The sequence below is a fragment of the Cupressus sempervirens genome, chromosome 11 (genome assembly GCF_028749045.1).
Source record: "Cupressus sempervirens isolate cs-2001-9-10 chromosome 11, ASM2874904v1, whole genome shotgun sequence".
NCBI classification, from domain to species: Eukaryota; Viridiplantae; Streptophyta; class Pinopsida; order Cupressales; family Cupressaceae; genus Cupressus; species Cupressus sempervirens.
The window spans coordinates 818,102,675-818,125,955 of record NC_143128.1 but is presented as its reverse complement, the minus strand read 5'-3'; the positions used below and the strand labels follow the sequence as shown (position 1 = coordinate 818,125,955).

Here is a 23,281-nt window from a genome sequence, read left to right as displayed (position 1 = left end):
AACCAATTTTTTAAAGTTAGACTTTTAAATTAAAACACACATTTTATTAGTTTTTAAATTAATTAAATATTCTCATGCTTTAATATTTTCTTTTAAATCAAATAATATTTAATTTTATGATTAACCCAAATATTATAATTAAATTATTTACTAAATAAATCATATAGCGAAATCCACATAAAAGTAACATTACCAAAATAGACTAAAGCTCAAAATCAAACAACACATACAGAGATAAACTCACAGGGTTTAAAAAAGGGTGAAAAGTTAGTTATGAGTCCTCCTTCTAAAACAAGTATTTAGGCTATGGCTAGGATTGAACCTCAACATTATCTTCCTATTCTTACCATTAAGTTATTTTGATAGGGTACGCTCATCTTGACAATTTAGGGAAGTTAATGCTCGATGCTTACATTCTGCATAAAAGACGAGTATGCACATGTATATAAATATATCCAAACTAAACAAACAATGACAAAAAGTGGTACATCATGAGATCTCGACTAACTGGTGATTACGACTCCCTCCCTTAACCACATCAAACATGACAAACAGAAACATAAAACAGACACACACTATACACATGCAAGTATGGGGTAAGTACCATAATAATTATAAGTCAAACATCAAATGCTCGAATAAAATAATGCATCGTTACGAATATGAAGTAATCATCATTAAAACATCATTTGACATTACTATGAAATAAATCACACTTATTAACTATGAATCATTAAAACATGATTAATGCACCAATAACCATAATCATTAAACAACACATGAAATATAGTCAACTAAGTAATTATTGTTGATATATCTCTAGTCCAAGTTATGAAATAACATTTTTAAAACTAACACATCGATGAAATAGGCATAAAAGAGTTTGGTAAATATAATGAAAAAACAATTTATAGGTGGGCACTACACCATCTCACTAATCGCTTTTGTTGTGTTACTTAACTCCAAATCCCCACTCACTCCATTTTTTTTGATTGTAAATAAATTGTTTTTATCTTTTTATTATTATTTAAATTATGTCCAATACATTTAATTCATCCAGTTAAGTTATAATTCTATTAAACACTTTGAATCTATATAATTTCAAAAATCAACAACATTTTTGTACTCTATATTTAAATTTTAAATAATTATAAACACATAATTTATCCTAAAAAGTGCCGAAAAAATATTTTTTATTTTATTTTATTTATAAATTACTTCTTTAATTTACTTCATTCACACATTTTGATTTGAGGTCATTTTCTTTATGAAATCATACTTTACTAGAAAGTCATTTTTTATTTTGAAATGACAAAATAATTTAATATGAAAATGAATTTTAATCTTAAATTATTTACTCTAAGACCGTTTGGTTGCTGGCATAGGAATTGAAAATTAGAATAGAAAAATGAAATAGGATTGGAATTAAATTCTATTTTTTTAAATAAAAAAAACGGATTGAGAATATGAATGACTATTCCAATTTCAATTTTTTTTGGCATAGACATATGCTCATTTTAGAGGCAAAACTGAAATATGTCTTCCTATTTCCAATTCTGATTGAGCGTACCAAATAACAAATATAAAACATATTCTAGTTTTCTCTTCCTATTCCAATGCTAATCCACAACGAAAGAGTAAAATATTTTTGTCTTACCAAAATTCACTGTGAGTACAACATAATCGTGATCTAATATGAGCTACCAGGACACGCAAGGTACAGTTTCGTAATAAATTTAGTCGGCAAAGTGCTGGAGAGTTGGAGTAAGAGCGAAGCGATGGGGTTATTCTCAAACAAGATCAGCAAGGACGATGTTAGGCCTGGAGATCATGTCTACTCATGGCGAACAGCTTACACATATGCACATCACGGTACTCTGTTTTCCTCTAGTTTATGTGGCGTTTTTCAATGGATCTAAGATCACTGTATGAATCCAATTGTATGTAACAATCAATGGGAGTTTTCATCGTCTGGATTTTTCAGATTTTTCTTGTAGCATAGCCAAGTTGATAATGGGTTTCTACCCATTGTTTGCTATGTTCATAAAAGTCTGATTATTTGATCATTAGATCTTACTGGAACGAGGGCATTTGAGTTTGAGTTTATAATTAAGTGTGTTGAAGATTGATTCTGCTAGGGTGTTTAGGTTTTGTGTTATGGTCAAGGTGCTTTTTATGGAATACTTTTCCACAATTGGATCGTTTCTCACAAAATTTTAAAAACTATATCGGTCGGTCAGCTTAAGTATTTATAATCATACGCGTTTGATATAAACATGGCTAAGAGTTAATCATAAGCCTCCAGATGTACTATGCCAGTTTAAGTATGTCCTTAAAGATAAGGCCCACCTATGATTCTAAACTTGTATAGAATTTTCTAGTTTTCAAAAAATTTCCCGATGATGGTAACAGCCTATGGATTATGGATCACAGCTACTAAGTTTTTCTGATTGGTTTTGGGTATGATTTATACCGGTGCTTTGTCTATAATGACATGAATCTGATGTTCTAGGTTTGGGATTTAGCATTTACCGATTTTTAGTCTAATTTTTGGAAACGATGGATGTTTTATTTGAATTACAGTTTTTTGAAAAAGTTAGCAACCGTGATCGCCGACTACACCTCCTTTGGAAAGAGGTAACTTGAGTTCATGCGAATTGGATTTGCTGGAGTCAATGCTCAGCGTGTGGGCACATAAAGCAAAAAAACTGCCATTCTTATGGTTGAATTTGTTGTTTCCTAGGTCATTCAGATTTGGTAGCAAAATGCATTCCAACTAGCATGGAGAAATATACAGCCTGAGATATAAAAATGGTTGGCTAGATGTTAGTTTGTCTATCTTTTGCTTGTTAATTATGAAGGCTAGAACAGCAGTGTCCCCAATATATTTACATTAGTGTTCGGCTATGGTGGTAGTCTGTCTTGTTAGATTGGGGTTGCCGTTGTACCAAAAGACCAATCTGTCAATGCCCAATACAACCACTCAATTTATAGTACACAGGAGGCAGTTAAGCCCTCGTCATGAATCTCGAGGGGAGCGCTGAACAAATTTCCAACAATCTCCCCCTCAGCATTACCCAAGGGTCTGAGGATTCAAACCTGCGACCAAACTCTAATACCACTTGTTAGAGTGGGGTTGCTGTTGCACCAAAAGACCAATCTGTTAGTGCTTGATACAACCACTCAACTTATAGTACACAGGAGGCGGTTGAGCCCTTGTCACGAATCCTAAGGGGAGCGCTGAACAAATTTCCATGTCTTCCCTAGTGTAGTCTTTGCTTGCAAACAATTTTAGCTAGACTAGTTGTATCCCTGGGAGATAGTAAATTGGCACCTCCTCATGGTTTTGATAATTTAATATAAGATTGTTAGACATTGTAACACTAAAATTTATTTGTTTGGATCTCGATCTAATAATGGATTTCTTCACCGACCTCGCCAAAATTTGGGGACTCGGCCATGCAAATTTTAACTCAGACAAGTTTAATCTATTCTTAAGCTTATTGATTGATGGTAAGTCCCTTAAGACATGTCAATGTCAAGTTTTTAGCTCTTTAAGAAGTAATACAATCAGTATGGTGTTCCTCTGGTCTAGATAAAATAGTTCCTAACCATTACTTTTTACCTTAACCCTAGATTTATAGATTGGTTGATTTTCTCCTTGGATTTACATGCATTATCCGTATGGGACAACACACACATACTTGATGTGTCACATGAAATATGCCCAAACCTTTTTTCTACTATCCAATTCAAATTTTCTCCCATGCAATATACCTTTTGCATTTACTTGATGATCATGTGAAGGATTGTATTTGAACTTGTACCTCTTTACTGTTGAATTACACCCGCCTTACGTTATAATTTCACCTGAAAGCATAGTTCAAAATATTGTTATTGGCAACTTATTGCCGAAGGCGAAAAAAATATTGGAAAATATTGGGGATAAATCGGAAACTTCTTGGGAAAATTTTGGGAACTTAAAATCTGTTTTTCCAATCCTGAAGGAACTTTCTTTCTCCTCTTTGCCCTTTCTTTCCTCTCCAAATCTGTTTTTCCAATCAAAAAAGTGTTTTTCCCTTTTGTAGGCCATTGGGCGAAAAGTTTGCTATTTATCACAATAAAATAGAGAAATATCACCGATATTTTACCAAGTTCTCTGCAATATTTTGAAATTTTCTGCAATGACTTATCCGAGATAAGTTGGCGTTACTTCATGGGAACCAAAAAATATTGTGATAAGTAGACTAATTGGAGATATGTGTGAGATATTTTGAACTATACCTGAATGTGCATTCAAAAATCATTATAGTCAAGCCTTGATTTTGCATGTACAGTTATTTGTCTTTTATGAGGTTGGATTGCATCATAGAAGTTTTTCTTTACTTTTTGAATTGGGAATCCTGCAAATCACATTCTAATATTATTTTATTAAAACGCAATAGAAAAAATAAATCTCTTTGGCTACCTCTATGAAAGCAGGTGATTGATGTCATCTCCATTAGAATTGACTACGAATATAGGAAATAAACTTCAAACAGAAAGAGATCATTGGTCCCACTAATGGAAAGATCCATGTAATTTAAAACGAGCACCTGAATAGAATCAAGCCAGTCAAGTCAAGTACAATATTAACACTTGAGGAATAGTCATATCATATTCTGAGATTCTAAGCAGTACATACGAATAGTCAACCCCCCTGCCAAACTTCCCTTTATCCAACTTTCCAAAGTACAAAGTATAGCATAAACTTCTCACAAACAGAGTCGAGGTTGATCATCAACCCCTTAAAATCTTTGAAATTTCAGTAAGGTTTTCCCATCCACCATGAACTCCAATTGTATCTGCTGGAAATCCTAATTCTATTCCCGAAGAGGATGTAACCACTGAATTCCTAATATAATATCAGAATCAACAATCCCAATCACATAGAAATCATCAGTGTTAGTGTAGTCATCAAATTCAATGCTCATCTCTGGTACCTGTGGTGACCTTTTCACACCATTGCCCCATCGTAAATGGGGACATCCTACTTTCGCTTGACAGTAGAGCAGTTCGTTGGCTTTGGCTTAGTCTAGGCTTAGTGATAACTTTTGAAATCTCAAGGTTGATAAAATGAGAAGTTTGAACAAGTTCTGAGAGTTAAGACAATGTGTAGTGGCAAATGTGAATCGTGAGGTGAGTTTAAAGTTGTTTGAGTCCTGATTGAACACCTTTACAAGATTGTAATTTTCCACCAAATGTATTTTCCAGACACTTGCACATTTTGATGAAAATGCTCAACAAAAGGCTAAGTGTTGTTCTGACTTCATATTGACAAAATTGCAACTTTCTTGCAATTGTAATGCAAGGTTTGATCAAAAGAGAAGATTTGTGTTTTAATGATTGAATTCTAATTAATGATTGAAATTCTGATTTGAACTGATGAAGAAAACAAAATAAAATCGGTGGTTTCTGAGTTAATGTTTCGCACTTACCTATTTTTTTTGAAAATTGCTTAACTTGGAAAATTCTAAGCTGCTTTGGAATAAATTTCCAAGCAAGGTTGGAAATCTGACCTATGTTGGAACTGGTTTCCAAGGTTGTCATCAAGTTTGCCTTGGTGAAAGGTTGAAAATTTTGAATCAAGGGGAAATTTGGGAAATGTTGTGAGGTTTCATTTGAGTTTGCAAGCACTTTAAACTCAGACACCATGTTTTGACAAGTACCTAGCCTTCATCATTGAAAGAAAATGACCAAGCCCTTGAAATCATGCAAACCACGTTTGAAGATCTGATCTGAGTTATGCCAATATTTCAAGATGAAATGAGAGAGAGCCAATGTGCATTCAAAAGAACAATCTACCAAATTCAAAGTGAAATCTGGAACTGGCAATCAACACATAGCACATATTGTGTGATCGACCTCTTGGAAAGTTCCAAGAAAGGTCAGACTCCTGACCTTTGTTGGAATTGAATTCCAAGTCCCCTTTGATTCCCACCCAAGTTTGGCAAGTGATTTTAAGACCAAATCAAAACTGATGCCTTTGAAATCAGAATCCAAGCATTGTAACAAAAAAACAGGGCAACTGGATGAGGGAATTCAAATGTTTACAATCAGATCTGAATCTATCAAAGCAAAAACCAAGCAACCAAGAGAGAAGATCGATTAGCAAATGGAGAAAAGTTGATTTCAAAGTGTGAGGACCAAACAACGGCATGGAGAAAACGGTTTGCAAACCACAAATTCGAAAGAGAAAGATAAATAATGATGCTCTTTTGAAGGGGTGTACACTTAACAATGGAGGTCAGAATTCCGACCTCCCTTGAAATAAATTTCCAAGGGGGGTTGGAATTCTGAACACCCTTGGAACTTTGTTCCAAGATCCCTTACATTTCCACCCTTCATTAAAGCAATTTCAAACAAGTGCAAACTCTCGAGGCAAATCCGCTAGGGAAAAGATGAAGCTGCAAACTGAATGATATTTAAAACAAGTAAGCGAAGGAGAAATTAAGTGGCAAATTTGATCAGAATCAAGGCCAGCCTACACGAGGATTAAGCTAATTGCAATTAAATTTAATCCTCAAGGTTGGGTGGCCATACAAGTTTTCAATAGACAGGACTTTTGGATCAAAACCTTTAAAGGAAAGGTGCAATACTCCATATTCAAATCATTAATGTGAATCAAACAAGTCTCCAAAAGCAGAATAGATCATTGTAAGTGCAAACATTAGAGGACAGGGGCTGGAAATCAGACCATTCATTGGCTTTCAATCAGATCAAGACTTAGAAGAAAGTTTGCAAGAGAAACTGAATGTTGAATGTTTGAAACTCAGAAAATTGGAAATCAAAATTCAATCAGAAGATTATTCTATGACAAAGTTAAGATTATAAACAAGAGAAATATTTCCATCCAAATACAACTCCCATCTTAAGTTGAAATCATATTTTTAGGGAGAGTTGTTTAGTCATAAGAACATTTAATTTTGCTCATGTTTGCTATTTTACCAACTTAACACATATGTCTTGTCGTTTTGCAAGGAAATGAAGCTTAAGAGTTCAAGATCAAGGAGGAGCTGTTGCAATATCAAGAGGATACATGGAGCAAGAAGCAATTTCACAACTTTCAACATGGACATGACTAGCAAGAGAATGTTCAAGGTCAAGTCCTTTCATGTCCAAGGATGATTCCGACACCAAGATCAATATAGGAGCATCATAAGACATTTGCAATTTTGTTCATCAAGCTAGCGAAAAATAAGTTAAAAGTTGGAAATTAAAGTGAAAATGGAAGTGCAAGTGCAATGGTAAAGACAACGGCCCTATTCAAGTGACGATGAAAGATCAACTTCAAGACATCAAAATAAGAAATATTTTAAGCACAAGCAATTTCAATTACATGTCAATGAGAAGATTTCCAAGGCTATGAGGATGGAGAAGTAGAATTCAAACAAAGATTGCAAGATAATCATGCTAAGGTGGGGCCCTCTCATCTTTGACCAATTAGAGGATTCCAACTTGTTGTGTCCAATTTGTCTAATCAAGTTATTCTAAGTGTACATGTGCATTGCATTTAGTGCTTTTCCATAATAAATATTCTCATCGGTCAATTGCGAAATGGATGTGTTGAAAAGGCAATGCAATTTTCTCGTTCGCCCATGGATTGGTGCCTTGTTGTCATTGGATAGCATCTAATGCTTGTAGATGGTAGTTACGTTAGGGTCGTGTTGGTATCTTGGCCGTTGATCTTGGATCAATCTAAGTCACTCATTGCACTTAGAGCCTCTATATAAGGCTTAAAATACTGCCAAAAAATTATTACTAGAGACTTGAAGAATTGTTGTCAAAATACTGCTAAAATTATTCCTAATTTTTTATTATTTTCATGGTGATTACTTGTGATGTTTTGGAATGTTGCATGGTTTCCACATTTCTCTCTTTATTTGAATGTTGTTGAGTAGAAGCTAAAAGTTGTTTAGGTTAAATAGATAATGAAAGATATTGTTGTTCTTGAATCACGGTGAAACTTGTGTTCATACCTTTTGGTACTTGTTGTTTGTAATTAACAATGTAAGGAGGGTTTAAAAACCATTGCAAGCTCTTCACTTGCTTAATTTTCATTGATTTACACAGTCAATGGTTTTTTTGAGCAAAAGTAGTTTGAAAATTATACTTGTGCCCTTAGAAGATGACACTCTCCTTAGCATAGTTGATTTGGCAAGGTTACGACTGGTTTAACCCTACGTTGTCGATTTGGATTCGGGGACGTGAATCCAATTCATGGATTCATATTTTCTCTCCCATTATGATTCGTATAGATTTGTGTGTGTATATATATAAATATAGAAATATACATATGCATATATATGGATTTGTGTATACTTATTCCAAGTTTGCCCTGTAGGTCCTTGGGGATCCGTGTAGATATATGTCAGGTTCTCTCGCGTCTGCGTGGATTCATGCCGAATTCGTAAAAGGTCCCAATTTGACCTTGTGGGTTCGTCCAAATTTGTAGATTGTGAATCTAGATGAATCAACATGGTCAAATCCTGACCCTATTCGAATCTGGTACATATCAATTGCGAATCCAGACTCGATACGAACTTGGATCTAGTCTACGATTTGGATGCATGAATTTGGTGATTAAGGTATAGGCACACTAGAAATTCAATTATGTCTTGCATAGTAGAGTTGGAAGTAGAAGTAATCTAGATTCCTAAAAATTCATGCTATTTGCATTTTTTTTCAAATCGTTGTTAGAAGAGGTGATGCACTCAAATTACCATATCATTTGCACTTACAAAGCGGATAGATCCTCCACAAAAGGATAATATAAGTCCCCAGGTGATCATCGGCAAATTACATCATAAATATTGAGTTGTGTCCAACAAAAAGTTGCAAGTATACAGTGCAAACCTTGGGGTTTCTTTACTTGATCACACAATTATTCACATTGTTTAGCATTTAGAGCTTCCTTGTTCAAGAGAGGATTAGATATTCCTACATGTTGAGGTGCTCACCAAACTCACATCAACAATACCCTCTTGTTGCAGCTCATCTCAAATTCCTCTGCTTGCATGACACGAAATCTTGGAAATTCCTTCATTGGCAATCCTCTCATTGCTACCAAGCTATCACTCATGAAATTCAGAAATTGTGAGTTGCACCATTGTCCACCAGGCATGTCACTTGCTGTCCATCCACATCTCCTCGTACACGAAATGGCTGATGCTTGGGAATACTTGGAAGAAGCACCATGTGCTAAAGATGTAACATCTTGCTCTTCATTGCCCCTCTCTAACGTATCATCAATGTTGGGTGAGACTTTGATATATGTTGGATATGACTTCAATATAATACAATTTACCTTTCCCAAGGCACCCGTGAGTGGGCTTCCGTGGTTCTTGAAAAGTAAAACAAAACTTCTTATGTAGCTAATTTTTGTTTTCAAAATCTAACTTGTTTTTATCATCTTCCTTACCTGGCTTGGAAGACCCCTTAATCCTTGTAAGATGACTTCTTTTCTTGGCACTGATATCCTCATAAATGTGCTTACCCTTAGAGGTAGAAAATTCCACGTGGCATGCTCTCTTAATGGTAGTGAGAAGAGTACGAGGTTCAAGGGCTCTTACGCAACCATGAAGTGGCTCAGTCAACACTTTGACAAAGTACAAGCAATCTATACTCTGACATGTCAGTGACCATAACTGAAAGCATTTGAAATTTAGACACAGATGCATCTGCTGAACCTACTTGCTTCAATTTAGCCAGCTCATGAGAATGCCAAACCTATCAACCAATCGTAGTATGAAGTCAGTATATGAAGAGATATGAGTATGTCTCAAGCTGACCAATCCATGGGACCACCTCTCACGTGCTTCACCATCCAAGTGAAGAGTAGTGTACTTGATCGCTTCCATCTCGATCATCAGATTCAGCTGAAAGTAGCTATCCAACTTCTGCACCCTGAGAATCTGCAGTGCATCGAACATTCATCAACACTCAGAATGTACAACTTGCCCACCTTTTGCTGCAAATCCCTGCTATTGCCTTGACCTCTCTCAATCTTGGGCCTGGTGCAACAATCTGCTAAAGACATCCCTGCATGAAATTCTTTGTGAAACGCTTCATACTCTTGGAGAGTCTTTAAAGATTTCAACGCCTTATTTTTGTTGCACTGCTTCTCATGGTGGTTCTACCAAAAATGCAAGCATGAATAGCCTGGTTATTGTTCTACATTCTTCTACTTGCTGCCCTGGAAGTTTGACTTCCTTCACCTTGCACATTTTGGCCATACCTTGTCTATCTTGGTTGTTAGTCTTCATAGATTTGCCATCTGAGTCATAGCTTCGACCATAGTTTTCAAACTCTGCAAGTACTCTCCGAGTTGCTGAGTACTCTATTTTATTTGTTCCATGAGTTTTCACAAGTTTAACTTTCTTGCAGTTATGGGCACAAGAAAAACATGGATAAAATTGCCAATGTGAATAAAATGCATGTTTCAAGTCTGCGATCTATGGCTTCAAGTCTTTGTTGTTGATCTCTTTCTAGATTACTTGGCATCATCAAAAGACTTTGATCTGTCTTTTATTGCTTGTCACCCAGTTCCCCTTCTGAATTAGAATTGGAGTGTGCTTGTGCTTTTGGCCTCCTTCTCTTATAGGTGATGTATGCAGACTCCTTCCAACTTGTAAGTAGTTAACCCAACAAGCAGAGCTTTGATACCACTATAAATATCCACCAGTAGAAGTAACCTTATTCAAGTATTGTACGGTCTCAGATTCACACAGCTACTGGTTTTTATATTAAGCATAAATGGTGTAATGATATATAGTGCTCACAATAAACAGGAAAATGCATGCATTATGTAATTTAATGAAAGCAACATGATTAGAAGATAAATTCTTTGTAACCTCCTCATTTCAGCAATGTTGGGTATATAGATAATAAAGATTGATCAATATGGAGCTAAGCCTTGCATTCTATTTGCTAAGAATAAGTCTAAGTTGCTTATTTGGATTCAGTGGCGGGTTTGCGTACAAGAATCTGATTCGTGACTTTTTTTCCCATTATGATTTGGACGGATTTGTGTGTGTGTGTAAATGTATATATATGCATTAAATATAAAAATATATATGTGATCCCTACCCAAAGGCTGTCTATAACCAAATCTTACCACTCATTCCTATGCAATTAAGTTAATTCAATTTAAGAGAATAGTACACATTTTAAAATTATCATGTTTAAGCCTTGATTCCTTGCTTCGCTCCTAAACCCATCCCAAGGAGAGCGTAGATTTACTTGTCATAGGGTGCTTGGTACCAGTATATTCTCTGGATTTACTCTGCCTTCCCTAGACAACACCATCTATCAACTTTTGAGATTATAGTGAGAGAGAGAGAGCAAGGGAACAGACTATAAACAATCTAATTCCTTTGCATTATAAATGATATACATTCGTATAATGCTTGATGTAGATATTCCCTACAAGTAATAAATTGTATTGTATATTCGTGCACATATATTTATTTACATGTGTGTGTGTGTGTGTGTATAATATTGGTATCATGTATATCTATTCATAGCATGTGACCATGTATAATATGATATATAATTAGAAATACATATAACTAACGATATTAGCATTATATTTGTTAATTTTTCTATATCACTACTTATTTAATTCTTCTATATCAAAATTACTATAGTATAGTTTAGTAGTATGTTTCAAAGAAAGCCTTCGTATATAATTTGAATATATAAATTTAATGATTCTTACTCCTATTGGCATTTCTTTTCAATATACTATATCCTACTAAAAAGTACATACCTTATTTATTTAACTTTCTGTTTCTAGTGTTAGCTACTATACTTCCCTAACACTGAGGTTGAAGTAGACATCAATTTTGGTTCGACTTCATCGACGACCAATTCATATGAAAAAGAGACGATATTCTTATTTGTTGTGTTCATTAGTCTTCCCCAATGCCTCTTATTGATTCACATACAAGAAGATTAGTTTACTCTCCGGTCTCTATGTTTTGTAACTTCTGTCAATGTGCTTTAATTTCAAACATAACTAAGCTTAGTCGCAGAGGAATTTGACTTTCCTTCCTATTCAGTGGTATTGCGTTTGGTATTGTTTCGATGTCCACTTTGCATGCTCAAAACTTCCTCACCTGCCTTTCTATATTATTTTTTCCATGTCCCCCCATGTCTCATTGTAAATGGTATGTATATGTGTGGGACTGAGGCAACTTTCCCTTCACGTCCATTAATTTTGGTTTATAATTATTAATATATTAACTTTTTTTGTATAGTTTTGTTTAATTAGATTTGACTAATCCAATCATGGCCCATGCCATTCCATGTTTTGATATTAGTGACAGTATTGAAGATTATTTATTATGATTATAGATGTTAATATTTCTTATAAATTAATGCTATAGATTAGTTATTAATAATATTATAGATTTATAGGCTAGATTATATCAATATTAATTGATAAACAAGGTCTACAAGATATAATCATTATATTTTAATTGATAAGTTATTATTAATATTGATTATGTATAGATTGATTATATATACCAATTAATTATAATGATTAATCATTGATTTATTAATTAATTATTCTTAATATAATTAAAACACACTAGTTATGGTTCGTGACTTACTCCAAGTTTGTCCTGTGGGTCCCTGGGGATCCACGCGGATTCACCCCAGATTCTCATGGGTCTACATGGATTTGTGATGGATTCTCTTAGGTCTGCATGGATTTGTGACAAATTCATACAAGGTCGGGATTTGACCCAATAGGTTCATCGAGTCATTATTTAGTATTTGTAAATATTGTAAATAATGAGCCCACATGGGAAACAACACCCTAATTGGAAGGGATCTTGAGATAGATGACATTCACTTTCATGTGTCATCGGTCTTATTATGGTTGTAAGTAGTCAATGAGTACTCTAGGATAGAGGAAGTAGATCTTTAAAGATTTACATGGTGTTTACAAGTTGGAATTGTTGGAGACTATGTTAATTGCTAGGTTGTTGTTGTACCAAAAGTTTGACCTATTAATGCCCAATACAACCACTAGATTTATAGAAGATATAGAAGGTGGTTAAGCCACGTCGTGAGCCCAGGGATGCTTGTCCACTGTCACCAGCCTCCCTCCTAGTGTCACTCGCTGCGGTTTGCGTGGATTCAAACCTGTGATCAATCTTTGATACCACTTGTTTACTGCTAGGGTTTCCATTTCACCAAAACATTGACCTTTTAATGATGCAATCACTAGACTTATAGAAGACACAAGAGGAGGTTAAACCATGTTGCAAACCTCGTGAGGGACATTGGCTCACTACCGACAGACTATTTGTTGAAACTAAACATTACATATAGGTTCGTGTTTTATTTTGCTAGATATTTGTAAACATCTTCATCTTGCAATACACACAAGCTATAATGAACTATCTAGTATCAACTATCAAGAGATTGAAAAATACAAATAACTCTGGACCTTTGGTCACCAACGGCTAAAAGAAAATATTGAAAAGGTAATTTGTATGAAACATAGTATAGACATTATGGAATAGTTAAGACATGCTTCATGGTGGCTATACATTACTATGATGTATTCAAGAACATTAAAAATGCTTGTACAATTTTTTTTGAGAGATCCCTTCTAATGTAGCTTACCTGCATTTCGGTCATCTTCTTTATATGATAATAATTATGTTAAACAATTGCACTGATTTATTCAAAATATTGTCCTAAAAGTTACTTCTAGCTTTCTTTTAAGTTAGCTCATGAGTTTTCTTTAATGTCTCAAGTTAATGACTAAGTACTGGAGCCTCATAGATTTTATCATTATGTTAATGGTTAAACTTATTCTTTGCATGATTAAATCCTAAAACACGATAATTCTTGCCCCATGTTTGAATGAGTAATGGTGATTCTGGTGAACCAAGTATCTAGGAATGTGATGGAAAAAGCATTGCAAGTTATAAATTTGGAAGGACATGTTTCAAGCACAAAGTTTCGGGGTAGTTTTGTAAGAGTTGAGGTAAAATCAACTTCACATCTCCCAGGAATCACTTGCATGCAAACTTGTCACAAACAGAGAAACAAAAAGCTACGAAGGCCAAAATTCCATGATCCATGAAAGAGGAGATAGTGCAAATAATTTAGCAGCTTTGAGTTTTTTGCAACTTGTTGTATCCTTGATTTATGGATAAACTTGCAATTGCTTACTTGGTAAGCTAACTAAGGAATACCTCTAATTTTTTCAGTTTTATTCCATTTTCCCTCTACTTTTTACTTTAAGTAAGTCTATATATTGTAATTATATTCATATGTAAATGAATAAGAAAGGATTTATTGTTCTTATTCTTGTTCTAATTTTTCCTCTTTTACTACATGTTTGTTCTTTCTTTTCTAGCTAGATCCAATGTTTGAAGGTTAGTTAAAATTCTACATGCTAATAGAGCACAAAATTTTACATGGTATCATAGCATTCGATTGTGAGAACAGAGAATAAGTTTTTTGTTGCAGGTTATAAAGAAATTTAGAGCTTTTAAAGAATGGAATTTCCAGTCGTTTTGAATTTGATGCTATATTATGATTTCAAATGGAAGCCAAAGCTTCTTCTTCAGCTCACAAGTAGAGGCTTGCATTGAATAGTTGATGCAGGAGCATCTTGCATTAAAAATTAAAGAGAAAAAAAAATTGGAGGAGAGAGAAAGTGACGAAAATAGAAGAAAAATAATAAATAAATAAATAAAATTGGAGAAAAGAGGGAAAAGGCATTTAATAGGTGGCATTATTAAATGTAACTTGTGGCTAGAGGGTTTATTTAATTTAACTTGCTAGGCCGACTTGTGGCTTGAGGGTTTATTTAATATAACTTGCTAGTGGCCGACTTGTGGCTTGGTTGGGTATAAGTAGAGAGCCTTGTCTTGTTATTATTCATTCATTCATTTGGAGGTGGAGTGTGGAGAGTAGTCGAAGAACGAGTTTTTCCCGAGTCTGTGAATAGAGCGCCGAATGTGAGGCAGTTTATAGCAGGATTGTAATTATCATCCAACTTGGAGAAGAGCGTGGAAGATGGAGTAGCTGAGTGAGAGAAGATTTCTAGAGTGTGTGGATAGAGTGCCGAATGTGAGGTAGTTTACACTTGGATCTTGGGTAAAGTTTGAGAAGAGCTAGTGGCTGCGACTTGGAAAACAAGGAGATTGCTTGGTGGGCTTGTGAGCACAAGTTGAGATCTTCCATGGAGGTTTCTACCAAAGTGTGCATCTGGACTAGCTAGGGTTTGGATTTAATCTTGAGGGATCTTACAGAACTATTACTTGCTTTGTATTTTTCCATAACCGGGAAGGTCTTACAGCCCAACACATTGCATGTAATCAGTTATATTATGAATAAATTATTGTGAATCTTTGGCTTCAAATCTTGCATTTTTGTTTATTCTTCCGTTGTGTGGTTATTTGTTGGGGGCTAGGACATCTCCTTTGGGGATTCTCCTGCTTTGTACTGCATCGTGGTATCAGATCAACCTTCCATCTTCATAACCATGGATCCATCTGCATGTCCTCCCAAGGTCATAGTGCAAACTGCCTCAACTTCGACGATCTGTTTACACGCTGAGGAACGACTTGGCTCTGATATCACTTGATGCAGTGCAAGGCAGGAGAATCCCCAAAGTAGATGTCCTAGCGCCCAACAAATAACCACACAACGGAAGAATAAGCAAAAATGCAAGATTTGAAGTCAAAGATTCACAATAATTTACTCAATAGATATAACTGATTACATGCAATGTGCCGGGTAGTAAGGCCTTCCCGGTTACGACCAAATACAAAGCAAGTAATAGTTCTGCAAGATCCCTCAAGATCCAATCCAAACCCTAGCTACTCCAGATCCACTCTAGTAGAAACCTCCAATGAAGATATCAACTTGTGCTTGCAAGCCCACCAGGCAATCTCCTTGTTTTCCAAGCCGCAACCACTAGCTCTTCTCAAACTTTATCCAAGATCCAAGTATAAATTGCCTCACATTCAATGCTCTATCCACACACTTTGGAAATCTTCTCTCACCTAGCTACTCCATCTTCCATGCTCTTCTCCAAGCTGGATGATAATCACAATCTTGCTATAAATTGCCTCACATTCGGTGCTTTGTTCGCAGACTTAGGAAAAACTCGCTCTTCCGCTACTCTCCATACTCCACCTCCGAATGAATGAATGAATAATGACAAGACAAGGCCCTCTACTTATACCAAACCAAGCTACAAGTCGGGCACTAGCAAGTGACATTAAATAAACCCTCAAGCCACAAGTCGGCTCAGCAAGTTAAATTAACTAAACCCTCTAGCCACAAGTTACATTTAATAATGCCACTTATTAAATGCCTTTTCCCTCTTTTCTCCAATTTTATTTATTTATTTATTATTTTTCTTCTATTTTTGTCACTTTCTCTCTCCTCCAATATTTTATTTCACTTTATTTTCTAATGCAAGATGCTCCTGCATCAATAGTAATGGAAACAAAGGTCGATCCAAATTTTGTTGGTCCATCATAGATAGGTCAAGATCATGCTCTTTTCGCATGGGCTTGGCCTTCATCTTCTTCTCAGTGACATACCATTTCAGTGGACCTATCATGGCTTTCCTTTCAATATTGTGGAGGAGTTTTCTATTATTCATGTTGATGCTTTCTTGGTTCTAGAGTTGATCAATTTTGTAGACAATTGACACCTATATTTTCAATTAGCAATTTGTTCTTGCATATTTGAGTAGTGTCGTTAGGGTCACTCCTAGAGAGTCGTGTCATCTACATCCTTGATTGATAAATGTTTTGCATTTGTTTTCCATCTTTTCATTGTTTAACAGATCCTATGCAGATTATTGTCTTTTGTATGGTCGATTGTCAAAGGTTTATCCTTGTTTGCCATCTGCTCATAGTTTGAGTAGTTTCATTGGGGGCACTAATGCAGATTGATCCTGATTTTCATCATGATTTCAAAGGTGATTCTTTATTTGGCACTATGGCAGTTATCATTGGACAGTCATCCACACTATTCTTGTGTCTCAGAAGATGCTTTTCTACATACATATTTTGAGGGAGGTTTTACTCCTACTAGGTTTTCCCTCTTTCCAGTTTTCCTTCTTTATGCTTCTGTCTCCTTAGTTAGGCTTAAGGGGGTGTTAGTGCAAATAATTTAGCAGCTTTGAGTTTTTTTATCCTTGCTTTCAAGGTAAGTTGTTTTTTGCAACTTGTTTTATCCTTGATTTATGGATAAACTTGCAATTGCTCAATTTTCTAAACTAACTAATGAACACCTCTAATTTTGTCAGTTTTATTTTTTTTATTCCTCCGTTTTATGTTTTGGGAGTCTATATATTGTAATTATATTCATATGTAAATGAATAAGAAAGAATTATGGTTCTTATTTTTGTTCTAATTTTTCCTCTTTTACTATATGTTTGTTCTTTCTTTTCTAGCTAGATCCAATGTTTGAAGGTTAGCTAAAATTCTACATGCTAATAGAGCACAAAATTTTACATGGTATTAGAGCATACAATTGCTACAAAGGAGAATAATTCTTTTGTTGCAGGTAATGAAAAAATTTAGAGCTTTTAAAGAATGACATTTCCAATCTTTACAAATTTGATGCTATATTACGATTTCAAATGGAAGCTAAAGATTTGGCTTCAGCTCACAAGTAGAGGCTTACATTGAATAGTAATGGCAACAAAGGGTTGATCCATCACAAACAGGCCAAGATCATGCTCTTTCTGCATGGGACTGGTCTTCATCTTCTTCTCAGTGACACACTGATACAATGGACCTGTAATGTTGTTCCTTTCAATATGTGGAGGGGTTTTCTACTGTTCGTGTTGATGCTTTCTTGGTTCTAGAGTCGATCAATTTTGTAGACAATTGACACCTGTATTTTCAACTAGCAATTTTTTCTTGCATGGTTGAGTAGTGTCACTCGTAGAGACTCATTTGTCATCTACATCCTTGATAGATAGATGTTTTGCATTTGTTTGCCATCTTTTCATTGTTTAAGGGATCCTATGTAGATTATTGTCTTTTGTATGTTCGATTGTCAGATGTTTATCCTTGTTTTCCATCTACTCATCTGCTCATAGGTCGAGTAGTGTCGTTGGGGGCACTAATGCAGATTGATCCTGATTTTCGTCATGATTTCAAAGATGGTTCTTTATTCGGCACTATGGCAGTTATCATTGGACAGTCATCCACACTATTCTTGTTTCTCTGAAGATGCTTTTCTAAATAGTAAATACATATTTTCAGGGGGGTTTTATTCCTACTAGGTCTTCCCTCTTTCCAGTTTTCCTTCTTTATGCTTCCGTCTGCTTAGTTACCCTTAAGGGGGGCTGTTAGTGCAAATAATTTAGCAGCTTTGAGTTTGTTATCCCTGCTTTCAAGGAAAGTTGTTTTTTGCGACTTGTTTTATCCTTGATTTATGGATAAACTTGCAAACTGACTAAGGAATATCTCTAATTTTTTCAATTTTATTATTTTTTCTCTCCACTTTTTGCTTTAAGGAAGTCTATATATTGTAATTATATTCATATGTGAATGAATAAGAAAGAATTTATTGTTCTTATTCTTGTTCTAATTTTTCTTTTTACTACATATTTGTTCTTTCTTTTTTAGCTAGATCCAATGTTTGAAGGTTAGCTAAAATTCTACATGGTAATAGAGCACAAAATTTTACAGGTTTGTTATTTGGCAAGGACTAACTGTAACACTTAAGGTTGGGTGAGGTAGGCATAACTCTCTATGCAAATTGATCACATCTTTAGGAGACAATTGATCACATCTTTCGGAGGTGCTTTACAGCTGAATTGCTGGGGAGTTGCTTTGGCTCAAATCCGTTTCTCTAACACGTGCATTAATGAAGAGCTCTGTCAGTAGATTCTTGGATGATTAGTTGCAATAGCAGAGAGGTGTTTAGTTTATTTCTGATGTCAATAGGATAATGTTCAGTTAAACCGATGTGAATAGGAGAAGTGTTTAGTTTACTGTCCATATGGCCTCAATGAGCTTCCTTGGGAAAGTGTGATGCAGGTTTCCTTTTGAGGATGATTCTTGTCTGTTTATCATGGAGAGGTTCACTCTTCAAGTAAGTGCTATCTTTGAACATTAAATCTCACCGAAATTGGTTTCATAACTGTTTGTGCAAGGGCCTAGGTGCTTTCCTTCCTTACATTTACATAGACATAACTTGTATTTCATGCTTCATGTGAAGCTTACTTCTAGTTTTTTTGATATAGGAAGCATTTTCCAAGGCAAAGGAAAATGTTCAATATATTACGGGAACTAGCTTATACTTTTGGTGCTTCTTTTTCTCCATTGGTTTTTCCATCTTATGATAATCTAGTATTCTCTAGATATATGTTTTATACGGAATTTATTGTATAATACAAGAGCATAATGTTTTATCTTGGCTTAGTTCTGATATTTTATGGATTATTAATCTAGCAGATGGACTGTAAGGCAAACATTTCTGCATGGATTATTATTTCAAGAACTTCCAAAGCACTTCCAAATATTCCCTAAGATTGTTTAAATTTGCTTTCTATTAATATAGAATTTGAGATGTTTTTCAGGTATATATATTGGAGAGAATAAGGTCCTTCACTTCACGAGGGGAAGAGGGGAGGAAATGGGGACTGGTACAGTCCTTGACATACTGCTGTTGAGCTCAGGGCCTACCAATAGACCTCATGTCTGCCATTCATGCAATCATGAACAAGACAGCAATGGAGTAGTGTGTTCTTGTCTTGATTGTTTCCTTGCTGGAGGGTCCTTGTATCGCTTTGAGTACTCTGTCAACCCTGCCCTCTTTCTTGCAAAAGCTCGAGGTGGAACTTGTACTCTTGCAGAGTCAGACCCACCAGAGACAGTTGTACATCGTGCAATTTACTTGCGTGAAAATGGTTTTGGATGCTATAACATTTTTAAAAACAATTGTGAAGACTTTGCAATTTACTGTAAAACTGGCTTGCTTGTTATTGATCGGAATCCTATTGGAAGAAGTGGTCAAGCAGCGTCAATCCTCGGTGCTCCATTTGCTGCTGTTTTTTCATCCCCCTTGGGGTTTCTCACAACTAATATAACTGGAATAACTGTAGTGGCAATTGGCACATATTGCTTGAGCCGATATGCAACTGATATTGGGGTTCGTATGGATGTCTCAAAAGTTTCCGTGGAAGATTTAACAGCAAAACTGGGCCTGCATAATGTGCAAGTGATTCCATCAACTGGTGGTATCTTCGAGCAGTAAGGCAATGCGAAGAGGTCTTTTTGCTTTTGGCTGTTGTGTCTATAACCGAATTAGCTATTTGTTGAATTTCTAGACTCACACTTTACCATAATAGCATCTCAGAGCTTGATCAGATCTTATGGTCAGCTGCATGAGAAAATCACAGAATAAAATTCAAAGCAACTAATTTTGCATGAACTCTGCTTACATTTATTGTGATATTGGTGATTTAATGTGATTAATAAAAGACTGCTCATATTTTTTGTTTATGTCTCTGCTATTAGTTGGGGCCATAATATTTAGAGTTCTTTAATACTAGATCGGTATATTTATGCTAACCTACAGTACTTAGGTTTGTACGAGAGTAGGGAAAAGCTTCCTAACTGCAAGAAGGCATTTTATAATGATTTTTGGTTTTATGCGTGTATGGAATTTTTTCTAAGAATTCCTACATTTGTATTATTTGTTTGATATTAATTCTGTCTTTTATTACTCATTTTCTTTTGCGGATAAATATTGCACATATTAGTAAACCCCTTGGCAGTCGGTATTGGCTACATAGTTCGTACGAATGCCAGTTTTCTAGTTTTAGACGTTGTAGTGATATCATAGACTTGCCGAACATTTTGTTTGGTCAGAAGTTGCGAGTTTTATAAGTACAAATATATGGGGATGTTTCAAATGTTATACCTTTCATTTTGGAAGTTATTTAAGTTGGTTGTAATTGGAGAGGTTATATGTACTTTTATTTATATGCTTTCAACAACTTACATTTTGCAAATATTTTACTATTCTTATTTGGGTACAATTATCTGTAGGATAAGCATTGACTATAATTTTTTTTCAAATTAGTTCAATCGATATGTATGTGATTTTTGATTTTTGCTTTTACTTGTAATTTTCAAAAGTGAAAAATAATTCTTGTTCTATTTTTTTGAAGTGAACCAATTAGATTGAACACTCTGGATTTGCTAAAATTTTGTTAACCACTTCTTGAAAAAGCCCATACATTCCTTGTAGGTTATAATTTTCATACTTGACGAGAAGACATTTCCTTTGTGATGCAATCCTTTGTTTTAAAGGAGATATTCTACATTCTTCTTGCTACATATAACCCTTTTGCATATTTTATCTATACATTTTCATCTATTATAGCTCTATATTTGGATGAACTTCTTTCCTAGTAAGGAGCTATCATGCTATGCTAACACCATGATGCCCGCAATGTGACATGGATGGTTCCATAATCCAACAAAGAGGGTGAATAAAATCACATTTCTTTGTTCTCGAAACTGCAAGCAATCTATTATTATTTTTCTTATGCATCTTAACTTGGAGATTGGATAGAGATCTTAGTCACGAACAAGATAGTTGAGATCCTTGAGATAGCTCCACTTGGAAAAGTTAAGTAAATATCATCTAGTTGTTTTTAATAATATTGTGCATATAGATAATCACGTGTAAATTAGGGTTAAGTGAGAAATATGTTTTGCATAAAAAATAAATATCAATATAGTTTTCTCAAAAGAAGGTTAAGATATTTGTTTATTAACCAAAACAGGTTGAAAACTTGGCAGAATAGAAAGAAACTCATGGTGAGAAACAATTTGGAAATCATAGGTTTAAGAAGAAAACCAATATGGAATTGTAAGAACCATTAAAAGTCTACCATCATTACTGACAACATTTTATAATATCAATGTTTTGTAGCTAAAAAAATAGTAAGTGCCAATGGAAGAAACATTATATGGCTTTTGCTGGTAAGTTGGGGAATGCCTCTAAAAATGTGGTGGAAGCGATAACACTCTATTGGGGGTTAAAATTAGCTGTCAACATTGGATGGAAACACATCTGCATTGAAGGTGATTCCAAGGTGGTAGTGGATATGGTGAAAGGGTGTATGGCACTAGTTTGCTCTATCGCTGACATAATGGGGGACCTCTGGAACCTCCTTGCTAAACTTGTAAGTTATGTCTTAGAACACACCTAGAGAGAAAATAATGTTGTTGCTGATGCTATGACGAGCTTGGGACTACAAGTCCAAGGTCTAAGGCGTTGGAGGTAGATGGTCACTCTATCGAAGGACATCCTTGCCCTCATGGTAAGGGAACAAATTAACACACACAAGGAATGATAAACTTGTATTTGGTGGCTAACTTATTGATTAGCTATGGTGGCATGCTTTTTAAAGGGGATAATTAATATGATTTCTAATGTAATGATAAGGTGGATTGATTTGGGGGAGGATAATATAATGATTTTAATACTAAATCGATTAAAGGAAAAGAGGCATGATTTTAATGTCATTAATTGGATGGAGTAAGATGAAATAATTATAAGAAGAAATGGTAAGGTTACAAAAAAGATTAGAGGAGATTGTGTCATTGAGAAATTAATTAGAAAGGTTGGAGTTTAAAAAAAAAATGCTACACATATTTTTCGGAGGCCGATCAAATTCTTGATTGATTTCAAGGGTGGCAATACACACATGTTGCCATTGTGGAGATGAGAGGAATATTTAACCTCCACTCCATGTAATAATCAGTTTATCTCATATCATTTTTTAAATCAAGGATTTAAACTTTTCTATTTCTACCATTCTAGAGCTTTTACATAATTTTGGCTAGGAGGTAAATATGGGTGGTGCCATGGTTAGAGTGGAGCCCTCAAGTATTAGGATTATGTGAGGAAAACTTGCACTTGGCTGATTCTAAAGGAGGGATGCCTAGTTCCATTCATAGAAGCTATGGCGAGATACATTGATAACTACTCCTTGTAGTTTGCAAGTTTACAGATGGATGTAAAGGTGATGATTAATGACATTTTGTTTCAAGTTAATGAGGATATTATAGCTATGGCTACATGACTTTCCATGGAGGGAAGGAAATGGGAAAAGGTGATGACAATCTTAGACTTGCCTGAAGAGAGTTTTTTTGGGATGATGAAGCACTTGTTAGGCACAGAGGGGGTTTCAACTGTGACAAGCTTCCTAAGCTTT

General features: G+C 35.0%; 1 protein-coding gene across 1 annotated transcript; it reads left to right on the top strand.

Annotated features, from left to right (window-relative positions):
* The first annotated feature begins 1,719 nt into the window (after nt 1–1,719).
* Nucleotides 1,720–20,552, top strand: LOC149532060 (NC domain-containing protein-like protein). The gene is made up of 2 exons (XM_089808260.1): nt 1,720–1,872; nt 19,628–20,552. Exons 1-2 carry the CDS (start codon nt 1,779–1,781, stop codon nt 20,302–20,304), a joined length of 771 nt encoding a protein of 256 aa, XP_089664386.1. The 5' UTR covers nt 1,720–1,778; the 3' UTR covers nt 20,305–20,552.
* The last annotated feature ends 2,729 nt before the right edge of the window (nt 20,553–23,281 follow it).

Coding starts and splice junctions, on each gene's coding strand:
- LOC149532060 (XM_089808260.1), top strand. CDS start 1,779: ATGGGGTTATTCTCAAACAAGATCAGCAAGGACGATGTTAGGCCTGGA. Junction 1,873..19,627: donor TTACACATATGCACATCACG/GTACTCTGTTTT, acceptor GATGTTTTTCAG/GTATATATATTGGAGAGAAT.